At 34.2% G+C, this 19105-nt stretch overlaps 1 protein-coding gene across 14 annotated transcripts in view; it reads left to right on the top strand.

Annotated features, from left to right (window-relative positions):
• SOX6 (SRY-box transcription factor 6) overlaps window positions 1–19105 on the top strand; it is a 366009-nt gene that overhangs the window by 193354 nt on the left and 153550 nt on the right. For all 14 annotated transcript variants that reach the window (XM_085224215.1, XM_085224217.1, XM_085224213.1 and 11 more), the window contains one exon: window positions 3318–3407. In XM_085224215.1, coding sequence (XP_085080341.1) covers window positions 3318–3407 — 90 coding nt within the window. The remainder of the gene's footprint in view (window positions 1–3317; window positions 3408–19105) is intronic.

Genomic DNA, 19105 nt, shown 5'->3' with positions numbered 1-19105 from the left:
TTCCTTCAGTGCAACTTACATGAGTTTGATCCTACACGTGTCAGTACAAAACATGCAACTTTGCAGCATAAACCCAACTGTGGTTTATAAAGTCAGTGAGAAGAGCTAAAAATGTATAAATGCTAATTTCTTTCTTTGCTTCTTTTATAATTGTCTTTAACAAGAATCCCCTGAATTTCACAAATGCTGGAATCCACGAGATTTTGTAATGGTTCTGAAGCAGAGCCTCAGTGCAGGGAGAGTGATGCAGTGCAGATGTGAATTCGAGCTTCTTCGATGTTCAGTGCTGGATTCTGAGTCGTTGTTTGGTTTCTATAACGAAACAACTCAGAAAATGAATCGATATGGATGAAGACAATTCACTGATGTCAGAAGACATCTTTGTAGATTTTATATATGTGTAAAAATTAATTTTCAGCACACAAAGAAGAAAAAAACCCTTTCTTATTCTCAAACCTTTTCAAAATGTGTGTTTGTGAACACTGAATACAAAACTTGAAGGGAGATGTGCCTTTCAAGTGTAAGCCTTTATATTTAGGTTTGTGTCTAATGCAAAGGACCTCCAGAGAGCTTGAACACATACCACAGTTTTAAATTCTAAAAATTATGCAGGTTAACCGTGCTAATTGAAAATGTACAGGAATTTCAAAAGAGCTATTTCTACAGTGTTATTAAAAGGCTTATTGCGTGGTCTCGCAATCTTCCCAATAATGAAATACCATGCTATAAATTGTGTGGTCAGAGGTGTAATGTAGAATTTGAACAGCATAGAGGTGTTGAAAACAATTCTTAAATATTTTTTCAGTCATATGTAGAAATAAGAATTGTAAGTAGCAACATGATTATATCTTTGCCGTTCCAGCTCTTTCTCCGTCTGTCTTTAGAAATATTCTCTTTGCCCTTATACAGTATAGTAACTCCATGGATGAACAAGCATATTCTTAGACAAAGTAAGACAGGGTATAAAGTAAGTGCTTTCAAAGGAAGTGTTTTACCAACTCTTGTGATATTCTAGAATCGTTTCTCTGAAATGTAAATGATTTTCCATATGTGTATGAATTGAGGAAAATAAGTTAAAACGCAATAGTATGTGTAAGCTATAGCAAACATCACAATAAAACTCCAGAGCTGCTTTTCTATATATTATATATTATTATCTATATATTTTCTGCAGGATGAGGGGTCTGAGATTTTGGCAGAGGAGAAACAAAACCATCTTCTTAAACTAATGGTGGTATCACGAAAAAAAAAAAGACAAATTATAATGTTCTATTGATAATTGATGGTTATTTCTTGATTCTTCTATTATCAGGCAAGAACTCATAAAAGTAATAAGTGCCTGTTATTGTTAAAAGTAAATTATTATTATATAACAAGTATTTTAACACTGCCTATTGCAACTTAGAGCTCCTTAATTTTGTCTCTTTCATAGAAAGATATAATTAGTAAATAAATTAGCTTTTCTACTGAAATATAACTTCAAAAACATTTACGAGCAGTGTTGTCTTTACACAGAGGCTTGCATAGTGAGAATGTGTTTCAATTAAAAGCTGATCTTTGATCTTCTGGTGGTTACAGTTTGGTTTGCTTTCAACTGGTTTTGCTTTTTTGTTTCTTTGTTTTTTGTTTTTGTTTTTGTTTTTCCAAATGGGTGATGCTAATGTGATTTATTTTCAGCTGAAGCTATTTGAATCCTAAAGCATAAGCAGCCATATGACCTTCTACTTCCTTGAATATCTCCCTAAACCTTTATGACTTCTCTGAATACTTGTCCTCTCTGATTCTTTTTGGACTCCTCTGAGTTGGAACACACTGTTATGTGCTGTATTGATGCTGTTTCTATTGCCGTTCTTCATTTGGACTTTTTGTTTCTGGTGTTACTTGTGTGAGTGATTCTAGTGGGACTGCTGAAATGAAAATTCGAGCCAAAATTTGGCCTTAATCTGTCAATAACTTAACAGAAGATACTATAGGCTAAATTCTACCTTCTTATTCACCCGAGTGTCAATTCTCAAGTGGCTGGCGTGCTACCAGTGCAAATGCTGTCAAATTCAGAAAGTTTGAAAATCATTTTATAAATTCATTTCCTCTTAATGCAAATGGCAGCTTGCTTTGGGGGTTCCTAACAAGCTAAAGAGTGAGGGTAGTCTCAGTGTATTCAAGTAGGAACCAGTGTGCTCGGCACCCCCAGGGTGGTATGTGGTCTTACAAGGAGGGCTCTTTGCAAAGATTCATTTCAGCAACAGTGTTTAAATAATGTTCTTCATATCTTAATAAACTGAGCCTAAGTGATTCCAAGAATTTTAGTGTAGGCTTTGTTCATGAACCTGTCTACGAATGAAAGAAGTGCATGACGTTTAAAGGACATTTTATTATTACTAACTGGCGAGGGAAGGTAGGTGTTTAGTTGTGTGGAAAGTTTTCTCAGTGACCATTAATAAAGCTGAATTGAGGTTCTTAAAATCATAAAACTGAATCATGACATTAACCACAAGAATACCCATCTTAAAAATCAACTGGATTGTTATGTAATGTATGATTTTGACTTCAGAGTCAGTTCAGTTTAAGAATTCAAAAAGCTTTTAGATTTTGGTGAAGAGTCTGCTATGCTCAATATCAAATTTTGTAGTGGAATTGAAGTCTGATCATATGAAATTTGCTACAGTGTCTTCTACTTTCTCCTAAGTGTAATGACTTCACTGACAGTTTTGCCTAGAGAAGGGCTAACAAGCTGGGACAAAATTTTGAAATATATTCTGAACTTCAAATTATGAAAGCAGATCTTCTAATCATTGCATGTTGTTTATAGTGTACCAAGAAAATTTCTGATACTGTGAACACTGAATATGTAGAATGCTTTTGTGAATTCCATGGAGATGTTATATGAATAACTTTTGCATTGACATGGGTATAAAAATGGGTTTCAGATGTCACTGTGTGCCAAATTTCCAGAAAACCCATCTAAATCTTCATGTATAATTTGGAGTGTACAATCATTTTCAAATGAAAAAGACAGAATTTGTATATACACTGGCAATCTATGCATGTAAATTGGCAGTTAGCATGCATAAATCCTGAACTAAGTTTTTCTTTCAATTAGACTCTTGTTAAATCCATAGTAACTCCATTAACCTCAGAGGAATTAGTTCAGATTTAAAATGCTGTTAAATGGGAACTCTGGTTACAAACTGATTTCCCTTTGAAACTATGGTCCATCAAGAATAAGGGGAAAAGCTTTAAAATGAAGATGGCACCACTTTTCCTGATGCATAAGAATATATTTGATGTTTCTTCCTTTTTTTTTTTTTTTTGAATAGATTCATCCTGCATGGAAAAACTACTCTCTAAAGACTGGAAGGAGAAAATGGAAAAATTAAACACAAGTGATCTCCTTGGAGAAATTAAAGGTATCTCACTAGATCCAATTTGAAGCATTTACACATATTTTTTTAAAAGTGAATTGACTCACTTTCAGAAAAATAGTAGAAATAACAATGAATTGCAAACACTGGGTTAGATACATTATTTCATTGACATTGGGTAGGTATTTCTGTGACCAGAGGAATAAACATCTTCAAGTGCAACTACTTGCGCTTGGTACTGTTTCTTCACAGTTGCATAAATCACTTTCAGGATATAAAAGGGGAGTCGTTTAATTATTGTTCTGAATATTCCATTCAAAATTAAAAAAGAAAAAAAATCTTTTTTTTATATTCATGCTATTTCTGGGGTGGGAGAAGCCCTGGATGAAGTCAGTGGGTGTTTTATTGCTTATAAAGATAAAATGTTCCAGTATTTTCAAGATTTGTCGTATCAGCAGTCTAGTAAAAGTGAAATCTGACTATTAAAGAGTGTGCAGAAAACTTAAAAGTGTTTTTTCCATACCCATCAATTTTCATGGATTTTCATTTTTCTTTTTGAAAAAAAAATTCACTGTTATTGACTTAGAAGCAAATTTTAAAGGTGATGCTTGTTTGTTTTTCCTTTGTACTGTGAGGAGGGCTCAAAAGGCATTTCTGAAGAGCACACAAGGTACCTAAGATTTATTTCTTTTGACTGAAATAATTTTATTAAATATCAATTACAAATATGTGGATATAAAGAATAACAACCATTGTATTAATAAATCTTTACTACTAGGGAAAAAAAAGATATTCTTGTATGACAGAAGAAGCTTAGGGTTTTAATTTTCCTCTAGGGAGGCTTAAGATAGTTCAATTTTTTTTATTATGCAAATAGATGAAAGGCTTGCCCTTTTCATTAAATGCATTTTAATTGGTTCCTGCAATCCTGTAACTGACTCAAGACCAAAATCTGTTTGGTTTGCCTGTTGGATATTACTTGTAGAATTACGACAATGAGAATGAGACAGGTAAGAAATCCTATAGGAATATAAGTGACAGAAATATAGCATACAGTTTTACAGAAATGTGTTAAAATTCACAGTGACAGAAAAAGGCAACAAAATTATGTCTTGACATGACTATTTATTTAAAGCTGTATTGTCTCTTCATAATGTGGAAAACCTTGAACGCTGGTTGGTCCATTAATTGCACAATATAGCTACTTAGTCTCTAAAAAGAAACTGCTTGAATGATATTAGTGAATCAAAATTAAAAGATGTGGGATCTCTAACAATGCTGGATAATGTTATTTATTCTTTTAGATGGCACAAAAACCTTTTTCATGAGCTTTCATTTGTTAAAAATAAATAAAAGAGGGAGAGCAGTTCTTTTATCTATGTTATTCTTCCCATTTTCTTAGTCTGTATATTCACTGCAGAGGGAACTGGCAGAGTTCTTGCTCCAAACTGTTTTCTTATTTACCTACAAAGCTTTTTTACTCACACTTGGAAGGATTTTCAAGTCATTCAGCTACTTTGTCTAGGACTATAGCATGTTATCTGTATTGAAAAGAATTACCTAACTCACCATAATTGCATGTAAACAGTCATTCGGTTAGTTTCACAACTAACGTCCTGCCTCTAATCCCTAGAAACTTTCCCTTAAATTTGCCTTAAGTGATCTTAATGTTTGCAGTATTCCTTTCCATTACTAGATGTCTTCCAGTAAGACTCAATACTGAATCTTTGCTAATGTAACTGCAGTTTTCCTGAACTGCCAAACGTACAGAAAAAAGCAGACACAAATGTGAGGATGTATAACGATTGCTGTTTCGTAATGCTTTATGCTTACAGTATTCAAACCTCCATGCAGATTTAGGAGAATAAAAAAAGGCACAGAGTTAGATAGCAGAACAATGGTGGGTTTGAAGCTGGACTCCTCTTGGCTTGCAAGCCAGTAGCCTAGCCACTGTTTCCAGGCTGGTTAGCTCCTAGCTGCTAACACCACTTTCAGGAACCAAACTGCCTCGTATTAACTCCTAGTTGCATTTGTCTGCCTTAAATAATCTCAGTAAGAAAATAAATTCAACCGTCTATCCAGTGGCAGCATGAAATCCAGATATAAAAAGGAAATAAAGGAAAGCGGAGGAACCAGAGAGATGTTTTAATCTACCGAAAGAAATGTACATTAAAAAAAACAAAACTTTACAGTGTTCAAGGTGGTGGACTTCCAAAGTCATGAAGTTAATTTTTGTAGTTCTGAATGAATTTCCAGTTAGATCATTGGCATACTAAAATCTAAAAGAACTGTTTCTTAAAGTGTATCTTCTCTGGGATATCAAGTATCTTGCTTCTTAATTTTCACTAGATTCTAAATCAATGTATTTAACTGGTTGATGTTTTTGGCTTTTGTGCAGACTTTCTATTCATATTACTGAGAGCGTAACTAAAAAGCAAGAAGCAAGGCAGTAAAAAATAAGTAAATGAGGTCATTAGGGAAAAAGTCTTGATTATAAGAAAGCGAGGTGTGGTCCTGCGAGGAGCTGCTCTTTGCACTGACTGTTACTGGGAGTTGTTTATTTAAGAGAGAAGGCGTTGTTCTTGCTACGGATAACCTGAGCACATAGTCTTCCTCTGTGTCTGCCTGACTACAACCCTCCCCCTCTAGTGAAAGATTTGCATCTTGATTACAGAAAGGCAGTTTGCTTAGAATCAGTGCCAGAAGAAAGGGTGAAAGCAGGAAAAAAATGTACCACTGACACAAACTGTTTCTGTTTGTATTCGAAAAACACATAGATGAGAAGAAAAATAATTGACTGAGAGAAACAAGGAAAAATGGTATTTTCTTGTTTTACCTTCTGTATTTAGAACACAATAGTGTTAATTAGGATAATTATAAGGTCCATCTATTAATTCAAACAATAGAAGCCAATAGAAAAGTAACAAACAGTGACTCATTTATTTTTTCTCGAAGTGGGATTGTTCTCGTTTGCAATTACTCTTACACAGTGTGCTTCATTTGTAAAACTGCCTTTTCTGAGTGTCCTTACTAGGATTTCAGTTATTGATAATGGTCCAGATTCTTCCTTGAATTCCAGCCAGACAAGCCATCGACTTCAGGGAGGTTGCATGAAACTCTGAGGAGCATTTGGCAGAATGCTTAGTAGCCAAATTCCAGTGGTTAAATAAGTCTGCTTGTTCATTTGATATGTTTATAAATGAAACACATAGGTCAAATTTTCAAAGGTCTGTGAAGCCATTGAGCTCAGTTAAATGACCTGCTCACCTGGAAAAAAAACACCAACACAGCCACCCATGCAAATCATTTGGTTGTATGCCGTTGGCCAGTGTGTGCATGCAAATACCTTTGTTTAAGTTACAAGCAATTTGTTAGGCTTATGTTCAACTTTTGCAGTGTTGGTCTTTTGAATGACAATTAGCAACAGGAAACACTTTTCATTCTAATATTTGGTATAATGAATTTGAATAAACAGAGTGGTTTGGAGCTCTTTTCTGATTTTCTTGTTGTATTTGGGTACACAGAGTTCTGCGCACAATCCTCCTCTGCCCTCGCAGCTTGCATTTCTGTTGCTTAGATATCTAGTTTTCCTTCAGCAGCGGTGTCTAGGCAGACTAGCATCATTCATCACCATGCAGAGTCTGTTTTAAGTTTTCTGTTTCAAATATAAATCATTGAAATAGCACAGTCTTGCATGCATCAAGCAGTTGTCCCACTGAAATAGCCCGCAATGGTCTTTCTCAGCATGCAGGGTCTTTGAAGATCAAATAAGAAAGGTCAATCCTTAAGTAACTTCAGCAGTAATGTTCTTGTGAAAGGGTCAGAATGGGTCTAGTAGTCTCACAGAAGAGTGACTTGAGTCATGGACTACTGTGTAACAGGTTAGTTCTCTGATTTCCTTTGGTGGTGTTTACAACTGGAACTCTACATTTATAGGCATTGTGACTTGAATGTCACTGTCTTTGTGCTGTGTCCTCTGTTTTGGGAAGGATGGTGATTGACATTCATAGGTTTATACAATATAACCAATGCAGAAGTTGGTTTGCATGATTACTTATTCCATCTCTTTTCCATTTGTTACTTTTTTAAAGAGAGCCTGTATCTCCTATTTCATGTGTCATGTACACATTATACACATTTAAAGACTTCAAAATATTTGGATAGGTGAGAAGCAGCATGGACATTTCCTAAGGAAATGTTGAATTGAGTAAAACCAGCTTCATTCACTTGATAGTCTCCTTGCATGATCTACTGTAAACATGCCTGAAAATGATAGTCATTCCTGGTATTAGAACACCTAACAGATTGAAGGAGGTGTTTTCTAGGAGCATTTAGTGTGTGCGCACTAGTATCTGGAAGAGAACAGTGAGGCACAACTGTTTGAATCTGGCAGTTTAACACTATCCATTTCTGCGATAGTCCTGGGAGAGTGTTCTGTGCGTGTGAATCCTCAGGCAAACTATGGTTTCTGTGATTTTACAGTGAATTAATTTTTTTTCTTAAAACATGCAAGATTTACAAAACATTTTAAATGCTATTTTTGTTTCTATTTTGTAAAATTTATGTTCATAGATAAGCTTTTGAGTGTTTTGTGGTACAGTATATCAAATATGAAGACTATTTCGAGGAAAATAAATCTGAGGTTTACTGTAGCCCTTGCTAACAGTGCAGTCAGGATTTGTACAAATTATTCCTCAGTATAATTGCTGAAATTTCTTTTTTGTGAATTCTAAGGGTATATAGCAGTCTGCTTTATAAATATGTATAAATAAATATATATGTCTTATATCACAGAGGCACTCAGAGGCTTTTAATTATGTCACTTTGTATGGCTATAGACATTTCAAAGCTCTCCTTTGTGCTCTTTGTTATAAACATATTTTTTTTTTCTTTTGAAGTCAGTGTGATATACATACTGGCAATTAAAAACTCAGCTCAGGCTTTGAGACGCAAGGTCTTCTTAATTAAAACTCAAACAAAAGCTATGAGCAAAAGACCCACTGTACGATTAAGGTCTAAAGTGTTATGATACATTAGAATCATTGTTAACTCTAGGATTTAAAAAATCAATACACAGGAAAAAGAATCAACTGGTTCCAATTAGTGAAACCAATGAAAGCATCCAACAAAACTTAACAAAACAATGCAACCCAGAGACCCTACACCCAAATCCTTAAGAAATTGGTCCTGATTGAAAATATACCACAGGCTATAAAGTTTTCTCGTAATGTATTTATTTCCATGATCCAACAATGGGCTTAGCTCTAAGTTTTAGATCTCTAAATCAGACAGGTATATTTGTTTTGCCGTTTCTCAAGTGTGTAACATTACATAAGCTACACCTCCAAGTCTAACCTGATCTTCTAAATTAAGTGTTACTTTGATATTTGAATGACTGAATATTTCATAAGCACTTTCAACAGTCAGTGTTTGCATACTCCTTTGTCTGATTTTCTAGAGGAAGGTAATAAATTCATATATATATATATGCATACATCTAATATTTATTTATTTAAACTTACCGAGTCCCACTGTACCTATTTCTTTTGATTAAGATATTATGATACTGATATAATCAGCTAGACCAAAAATGTAGTCTAGATTAAACTACATTCTTTTACATCATCTTGACTTTTCTTGCTATGAAATACTTTTTCCCAGATCCTGGAATTAAATAGCCTGAGCTTTATGCATAGTTTAATTCTGTGGAAATGGATGAGACTGCTCACTGTATGTTATTATTTAAATTATGTACATGTGAGTCTTGGCAGGATTGAAGCTGTACTTAGCAAAAAAAAAAAAAAAAAAGAGAAAAAAGAAAAAGGGAAACATTTTTATTGCTGTGGTCTTTTGGTCATGGTGTCATATTTCAGCGACACCTATCACAATCATGCCTGCTTCTAGTGTTAAAAATTATTGATTGGTACCGTTTCTAGTTCTTAAAACTCCACAACTATAAATTACATTGTAATTAACCTTTCACATAAATCAAGTTATCCGTATTGTTGAAAACATTTTATAAATAATATTAAGAAGGATGCATGCAGTATATTTTCAGACATGCAATGAATTTGTTATGGCAATCATATATGTGTAAGATATATTCATCTACACACATATATATCATGTACATTATATACCTGACTGTACATTTATCAAATAAGATATATATATCTTATTGTGGTATGTTTCTAAGACTAACAGTTCAGAACTAAATGTATGAATTCTGCGCTATATTGAAAGAAGAGAGACAGCTCGTTTATACACTGTTCTGTGGAATTGTGGCTTGAATATCATACTAAGAAATAGTACTAACTGTTCATGAGAAAAAAGGGATAAGAAGGATAATGATGCTAATAAAAAGGAACTGGAAAAGCAGTACATTTGCTGGACACATTATGAAAGCATTCTTCAGTTGTACAAAGAGTAATAAGAAAATGTATGGCACTAAAATGTGTTAATTTTCAAATGCTGTTTATTTATTTTTTTAACAGAAGAATAGAATATAAACTAAAAAACCACAAGAAGATTTTCTTTTCTTTTTTTCCACAAAATTTCCTTTTTTTTTTTTTTTTGGCTTGCTGTACTTTGCATGATATTTTCATTGTTGATTTTCATTATATGAGTAATTGTTTTCTTTAATGAATACAGCATCTGTCACTGTAGTTGAAAGGTCTCTATGTTGAAGAACCTTATCACCACTTGGAAGTGAAGGCCTCTTCTTCTGACACAGGATGTCAGTGACTAACTTCCTTTAGATTCAAGTCCCAGCTTAGTTGTTAGTGGAGATAATTACTTTTAGTGAGATAAAACTACTGAAGACAAATAAGATCGTATGAAAAAAAACAAGTGTGTATGTAGAAGTGACTTTTAGATTTTTTGTTGTTGTAGAACTATCAAGTAAAATTCTAACAAATGAATGAATGTTACCATTTATGTAGAAAGATGCATATCGACCCCCTATTTAAAGGATGGAAGTTTTCTGATCAGTGTGGATTCTGCTGAATCCTGTAGGTGTACTTTATCAACCTGTTTTTTACAGAAGTTTTGCATTAAGGAAATCTGATTTAAGTGTCAGATGTAAATGAACATATAGTGCTATACTAGTATGTTGTCTCTATGGATACTGAGCGATCTGGGGAAGGATGTAAGGAAAGGGCAAGTAATATTTCCTCAATGTACTCTTCCACTTTCCCATGATTCCATGATAATGGGCTTCCTGATTCAAAGTTGGTACATTTGGGTTTAATGGACCTTGATAGAATTATCATTTATGAATATATCTTATCACTCCTGAACCTTTTAATTGACAGCTGGAAAGTCTATGGGGATAAGCAGTTAGCAATACGCTGTATATGACAGTATCTCCTTCTTTATATTTGAACCTTGTAGGTATCCCGTAGATCTTATATTATAATGGATGGGGAAATGCAATTTCCTGTTCATCTTCCCTATTATATTCCATTTAGTTGTCTCTTATTCAGGTTAAAAAGTGAAAAGTGTATTTATTTATCCTCATGTGAAAGTTATTCTGTACCTCTCACTCTCACCACTCTTCTCTGCAGAAAATATCCCTATTCTGGGCAACACCAGCCTTTAGTACTGATTAATGAAATCCTTTGTGGCAATCCTTTTCACCTGAGTAAATTCGCTTTCTGACCAGGGATTTTGAAGTAGGGTCTTGATGTGTGGATGCTGTGGGGTAGTGAGAGCATCTTGATAGAATCAAAGAATGCCAGATATTTTTTCTTAAGAGAGATATTAAAAAACCTTAATGGGAAGTTCACAAAATGTAGACTCAGTTGACTTAGAAATGCCATCTGTAAAACTTAAGGGAGATAGCATTAGTAACAAATAAAGTATGAACACAATTGGAAAACTCACAAGCAATTGAGAGTAGCAAGAAAGCAAAGTGCAACCTGACACAGTTGCTGCCTCAAAAGCTCGATGAGGGGTAAAAGCATTTCAGGTCTGACCAATGACATCTGACAGTTTTCTGCCAGAAGGCAGATTTTGTTAAACTGGGCACATTTTCCTTCTTTTTGCCTCCTTGTGCTGACATTAAAGTGAGTCCATATTCTGGACCCCTTGCCCCCATTAGGTCCTTCCTGGTACCACCCCTCTGCTTAACTGTTGAGACCAATTAGCTTTCTTCCTTCTCCCTCTGTGTTCCTCCCCTTCCATCCCGCAATGTTTATCTTGGATTAAATTAAATTCTTCCTCTCTTTTCAGCTCCCTACAACTTATTTCAGCTGTGACATGATTTGTGAGAGTTTCAAAAGTACTGAAAATGAAGTCTCTTCAATTAAAATAAATATGAAAATGATAAAACAAGTTAAGAGACCTATATTGAATTGGATTCCACAGAAAATTTGTCTTTACGGAGGAAAGAAACTGAAATCTGTTAAGGAAATAGTCTACCCTGAATCCTGTGAATTAATAGCTATGAGTTGATCATAGGTATTACCCTGTGTTAATAAAAGTAATAGACATCTGAAAGCTTGATCAGAAATTGTTCTTGGTCACTAGCTGCCATGCTCAAATCCTACTACTATATACATACATATATGTATATAATATACGATGTATGTATGTATATCTGTCACACTGAAAGATTTTAGGGCCCTGGAATGTGTCCAGATAGGGGTAATGAAGCTGTGAGGGGTCTGGAGCTCAAGTCTTATGAGGGGTGACTGAGAGAGCTGGGATAATTCAGTCTGGAGAAGAGGAGGCTCAGGGGTGACATTTTCACTCTCTACAGCTGTCTGAAGGAGGTTGTGACAGGGTGGGGGTTGGCCTCTTCTGTGTAACTAGAGATAGGATTGGGGGGAATGGCCTCTAGATGTGCCAGGGAGATTCAGGTAGGATGTTAGGAAATACTTCTTTGAGTATCAAAAGGCAGGCATTGGAACAGGCTGTCCAGGGAAGTGGTGGAGTCACTGTCCCTGGAGATTTCAAGAAACATTTAGATGTTGTACTGAGGGACGTGGTTTTGTGGGAAATAATGGTGACAGGTGGATGGTTGGACAGGGTGATCTTAGAGGTTTTCTCCAACCTTTGTGATTCTATGATTCTATACCTTTTCTTATCCTTTCTCTTTAAATTATTGGTAGTTTCCTAATATTTACCTTGTTCTGTCAATATGAATTAAAGTTTAATATTAGTCACATTAGTCATAAGTGTTCTTTGGAGGTTATACTATTAAGCTGAGACCTGTTCAATAGCTGTTTAAAACCTGTTGCCCTGTAGATAGCAAAATGAGAGGCTAACACATGTCTGCAATGAATCCTCCTCTCTATTAAGATTTGTTTGAATAGTTTTCTGTCACAACAGGTGCACAATTATTTTATGAGTAAAATATTATCAGCCTTCCAAATTAGCCAGGGCAAAATGCAAGTTGTCTGATTAAATAATCAAACCCCGTACTTAAAATGCTCTTGATTTCCACAGGAATTTTAAGATGCTAAGTCCCAGTCTATCAGTGAAACTATGATTGTTTGCAGCATGCAAGTAGCAGCTTGTAGAGTTTCCTGCGTGGTACATTTTACATAATTCATCCTACATTATACAAGACAAAACTGCTAAAAAAGCATATAATAATAGGTTTTACTTCCAGTCAAACAGTTTTAATCTACCAATGAAAGTATTATACTGTGCATTAAATCAGAAAAAAAGTGGGCTTCTAATGGAAACTATTTTGAAAGTATTCTGCATTCAATTAAGCACATCAGTTTAGAAATACAAACCCTCTGTTGTTTTTTAAATAATTTGGTTTATGAAGGGGGAGTGAAAAAAAAAAAAGAAATATCCTCTGAATTTGAAGTACAGCTTGCAGTGTGAAGATCACATGTCACCAGTTGTTGAATAGCTTAGTAAAATACAGCAACTTGGAGATCCAAGAAATGGCGAAGTTCTGAAACAATATGAACGGAAAACTTAGCAGTAACTGTCAGGTACAAATTATACACACGCATTTGTTTATTTTCATATCTGAATCTGTTTGTCAATCAAGAAATGCTATGAATCGGGAGATAAGATCTCAAATACAAAAACCACATAGTCAGAGACAGCATCTGGAGGAGCTCCAAGCCACAAAAATCAGGGAAGAAGCACAGAGGGAACAAAAACTATGAATGTGTGCATGGATTCTGCCTCTGTATATGTTGAATTTAAATAATTATGTTCATACATCAATAAGAATAATTGCTGATAAAAATTATAGTCCTTATTTTGGGCAGCAATATGTTTTACTAAATGTGAAATTAAATGTAATTTATATTAACTAGGGGTAATAAGAAAGTGTGTAATATAAATGGTTGACATTTCCAACATATTTGAGCATGTTGCTACTATATGTGAAGATACATTTTTTACATTTTATTTGACTTGGAAATACGTAAATTTACATTTGCTCCTAATATGTTCTATTAAAATAGGATCACAGCTCTGACATCTAAGAGAAGGAAATTCTTTATAGACAAGATTCACTTTGAAAGTCAGTTATATCACTGATATAACTCTTTACAAGACAATTTCAATTTTATCTAGAAGGTGAAATACAGTATTATTATAGGTACTAAAACAAACTCTTGTTAAAATGTTGGTATTGTACTCAAGTTACAAAATTTCAGAAAGCCGTGTAATGTATACAGATATTTTAGATAGGTGTGTGCAACTTAAATTTCTCTAAATGTGAAAAAGCTTACAGAGATTTCAAGTTTTGATGAGGAAAATGAAATAGGCATAACTGTTACATGGTTTGCTTTTCAGATTCATTAACAATCATAGAGTTCCTTTTAACTTGTAACTCAAAGAACTTCTTTTCCCCTTCATTTCTGTACTGTAGTGGCAGGATGGCAGGATCTATTTACTTACATACTGTTAAGATTCTGCAAACCACAGGACGGCTGAAGATTTTCTTATGTAGTGTCTCTACATAAATAGAGAGTTCCTACCTCAGGATTCATTTGTAAATTACTTAACAATGTTCACTATTTTGATGTTTTCTGCAGCTCCTAAGGTGTAATTTTGGGTCTCTTGGACTTCAGCTACAGATGGGGGTGCCCACTTGCTCTACAAAATTGTATGGTGATAATCAGGGAATCACTGGAGAAAAAAATATGGATGCTAATTACACGTCTGCTAAATCTGCTATGGGAAATATACATTATGACAGTTATGCCTATGTAAAATACTTTAAATACTTCAATACTTTAAACATATAGAAATTAATGTCAAGTTCAAGTTTGGAAGTGATGGAAAACTGAAGATGTATGTAATCAAATTGAAGACTGTTAAACTTACTTTGATGAAACAGTCTTCCCAAAGGAGAAAAAGTATGCCTCGCCATAGGCCCACTCAAATCTTGCAACATGATCTGTGAAAGGAGAGTGCTGCTCTTCTCTGATCAAAGTCAAATCCTGTACACCAGCTGGAATCACCAGAGCCAGGGCTGAGACTGCTGCTACTGTCTGAAATTGTAAAATTTATAAACTCAGTTACTGTGATGGTCCTTAAGAGCCCATGAGTGGAGTGTGCGTGTATACATGGGTATGTGTGTAACACACATTATTAGCTCTTAAAGAGTTTCTTTTCTGTTGAACTTAGGATATCTTATACTTATTTAGTGTTCATGACTGACAGATAGAAAATAGTAAAATGATGTGCTGAGAACTGGAAGGTTAGCTGATGAACAAGGTAATGATTTTGTAATGCATGCTTTTGCAAGCTTTCCTAGTAGTGCTTTTTTTGGACAGCAGTAACTGTGTTGTAGCAGGTGCTTAGAAGTCATATGGTTGAATAAGCAATTGAGAAAGTCACTGTTCTTAAAGTGTATAAACTGAATTAACACCTGAAACAACACTGAGTACTTTATTTATTAAAAAAATATATATTTTTAATCTGGGAGGTAATTGTGAATAAGTGAATGTGGCTGTTGCTTTATAAATGCATTTTCTGTATTGTTTTTACTTGTCATATTCATCTTAGGCAAGTTGGGTTTCTCAGATGGACTTCTGTCTTGTATGTTGAGTACAAGGTATAACTGAAAACACAGAACATTTCATGTGTACAAGAGCAGAAAAACATCATATTTTCTATTATATATCAAGCCAATAATGAAACAGATCCAAGGAAGAAATTTAAAATTTGAAAATGAATGCAGCCTTTGATGCTTTGAAGTTACCAATGTGCCAATGGGCTCTAGGAAGTGGTATCTCGATAACTCTAGTCTTTCAGCCATGGCTTTAGTGTCTAGAAGATGAAGACCTCACTCAAATCAAAATACACAGAAAACTTTTCTGGTGATGTTATATGATTTAGGCACATTTATCTCATTTTTAAAAATAGATATTGTCTGATTCGATGAGTGTTAGATGCTTAAAGTTTGCTTGAAAACAGCCAGAGATCTGTCTGCAATAGTAAGAGAATGAAACCCATTTAAACTGCTTGTCCCAGAGAAACCTAAGATCCAGGGAACACCTGGGAAAAATTCCTGAGAACTTTTCAGATATAGTCAGATTTAAGTCTTGATGTATATTTAAAATTCATAGAAAGCAAAGGGCCACTAAAGGAATTGCTTAAGTGAAAAAAAAAATATTTTGCAGTTGTAATTAGCCTTCACCGTAGCTGACAGTATCTTAGCATCAAGGTCACTGACGTAACTGCTAAGTGTGTCATAAGCATTACATTGTGAGTTGCAATAGGTGGAACATAGCTCTTTTTTTTTTTTAATAGGACACTTAAAAGGAACATGGTTAACTATTAAATTTTGAGCCACTTCAGAGAAGTCTCAGTAGAAATGCTGCCTTGCTTCTACTTTTGTTTTTCCTTGTTAGGAAAAAAAAAAAACAAAACAAAAATGTAATTGTGGTCACTGTAGAAATAAAATAATGAAAATGCAACTTGGACAGATTTTTTGTTGTAAGGTGAAAGCAATAGTTAGGGCATCCTGATTTCTTAAATATATCCCAGGATTATTAATAAGGCTATCAATTCAAATGACATTGTGATGGATTTGAGAAACCTCTTGATGTGTTTCCTACATGCAGCTTTTTTTTCTTTCCAACATCAAGTTTTGTTTTTTTTTTTCTGAAGTATCTTTAGATTTTTGCCTAAAGTTGTGCATAAAGTTCAGGCCTTTGAATAATAAATCACAGTAAGGCTTTGGAACAGGCAATATTTATGGTTTTGTTCAGAGTAATTCTGCCAGAGTGTTAGATTATCTGTATTTCTGGTCAGGGTCTGGAATGGGCTGCCCTGGGAGGTGGTTGAGGCACCATCCCCGAAGTTGTTCAAGAAGTGTTTAGATGTTGTACTGAGGGTCATGGTTTAGCCGGAGATATTGCTGGTAGGTGGATGTTTGGACTGGATGATCTTGGAGGCCTTTCCAACATTGATGATTCTAGGATTCTATGATATGCAGAATGAAGTAAAATGATACCACTTTCTGGTTCTGAGACTGTGAAGAGTTTCCTTACCAATCATTCCGTAGGGAAGAGTTGTGTTAAACGTTTTTGTTTGTGATCAGCTAGATATACAAATAAATTGAATTAAGAAAATATCCCAATGTGCTTTTACTTGCTTGTAAGAAACATCTGGCTAAACATGCTTGTGGTTAGTGTATAATTATTCCACTACATGGTTAGAATATAGGTAGAACTTCAATTTGTAAATTTAGGTCACCTCTGGTTAATGTGATTTAGGAGTTTTTCTGCAGTTAGAAAGTTGGATTGATAATTTTGCAGCGTTTTTCAAAGAAGCACAACTAGTTTTTCATAGAAATCTAATTTGTTCCAGAATGGGTTCATTTTATTTGTTTGCTTGCTTATTTATTTTTTAATTAAATCATGTGGGACCAATAAGCACTGCTTACTTTTTTTTTCCTTCTCATACACTGTGACTGTAGTTGTTACAAAAGACGAGATAATCCATATTTGTAGCATTAATATGCTCTGCTAAATGGGTTTTACAGATTAGTAGATTGTATGTAGCAGATAAGTAGCACTTTCAATGTAAAATTATTTAGTTACGAAATAAATTTAAAATAATATTCAGTTTTACAAGCCCAAAGCTTCCAGTTTTGACCACCTAACGCTGTTATTAATGAACATATCAGTGGACTTGTTTCAAAGCTCGCTGAAATCAATGTAAATCCTTCAACTCACTTCTGTGGGCATATTCTTAATGTATAAAAAGTTGTTGCTTTGCCATGCATATCAAAGGCTTTTGACTAAATTGTCTCTTCTCAGATGAAGCAGGAAGTTTCTTCTTTACAGCTTCCATGATCGACAGGGTATGCTAATGTCCTTGTTTTGCAATAAACTTTGCTTCTTCATTACTTATCACCAGAGGCAATAAAAATCTTCAGAGGCAAATATAAGTTTTTCATTGATATACTTGTTTGTATTTGTAAGACATGAAAGATGAACATGTAATTAAGATCAAAATTAAAATTTATATTTAAAGTATATAAATCTTGCAGTACTAATACTAATCATATTTATATTTAGACATTTTTGAGTGGTGTAACTACTAACTACTAACTATAAAACTCATGGAAGTAACTTATTTAACAAGATATATAAAAAGTAACTGCAACAGCATAAGTCAAAATACATTTCAATGGGGCACATATCTCCTGTGTATATTATGCATTCTGGATGCAATAGAAGAAATGTGTTTGGGTAATAATTTTCTATATAGGAAAAGAAGCAGGATTACTAGAGTATTAGGATCTTACTCCAAAGCAAGTGAATATATCGGCCTTTTTACAAAGCAGGTGCAGTGACATTTGTGAAATGGATCTTGACCCTTCTTCCACCCACAGATAAAAGAATTAATTTCTGTGTTTGTTCTCATGCATCTTCCTGTGACAGAGATGCTCTGGATCCATATAAGATACCACATCAACCTCCATAACACTAGGTTAGCACCAGGAGAACATACAGTAGTTAGTAGTTCACCTCATTTACCCACGTTCAGTTGCAGATGTACATCTAAAAGCTGAATGGACTTCAGCTTTCACTTCTTACCATCACTCCATGTATGTATTCCCTGACATTACAGTTCAAAATGTTCCTCACCATTTTAAGAGAAGAATCATGTTATTTCTACAAATACTGTGCCAAAAATCAGAAAAAAATGCTATTCAGAACTTTTTTCATAGCTTGCTGATTAAATTGGAAACTTAATTAAAACATATGATTCTTTTTCGTCTTCATTATTAATCTGCAGTTGAGACAATGTGACAAAACTGAAAAAACAAGCAAAAGCTTCGTTTACATCATTAACTTTTTCTATGAAAGGCAAATAGCAGCTAAGGAAATCACATGTAACTGTAAGTCCCGTTATACAGGAAAATTAATGTCATCTAATTCATATGAGCTCTACTCATCAGATGAGATATTAAACTAACTTCCTCTAAACTCAGCTTCCTTCCAGTCATTTTTATGAGTGTACATATACAATTCTCTTTCCAGAATAAGATTAATAGAACAGATATTTAGTTCATCCCTGTGATTGAAGATACAAGTTTTAATTAGAGAGCTCTTCCTTACAAATAAGTGCTCTCTTTTTTTTGCACTTTCATTGCAACAGGAAGAAATACTATTTAAAAACAAACAAACAAAAATCTATAGGTGATTTGGAATTGTATTGTGTACATAATAAAAAAATAAGACTCATTTTAAAGAGTACCATAGTACCGAGAAGTTAAAATTGAATATAGAAACAAAATGATTTTT

This window comes from Meleagris gallopavo, chromosome 5 (genome assembly GCF_905368555.1).
Source record: "Meleagris gallopavo chromosome 5, MGAL_WU_HG_1.1, whole genome shotgun sequence".
NCBI classification, from domain to species: Eukaryota; Metazoa; Chordata; class Aves; order Galliformes; family Phasianidae; genus Meleagris; species Meleagris gallopavo.
This window is presented reverse-complemented; position numbering and strand designations above follow the sequence as displayed.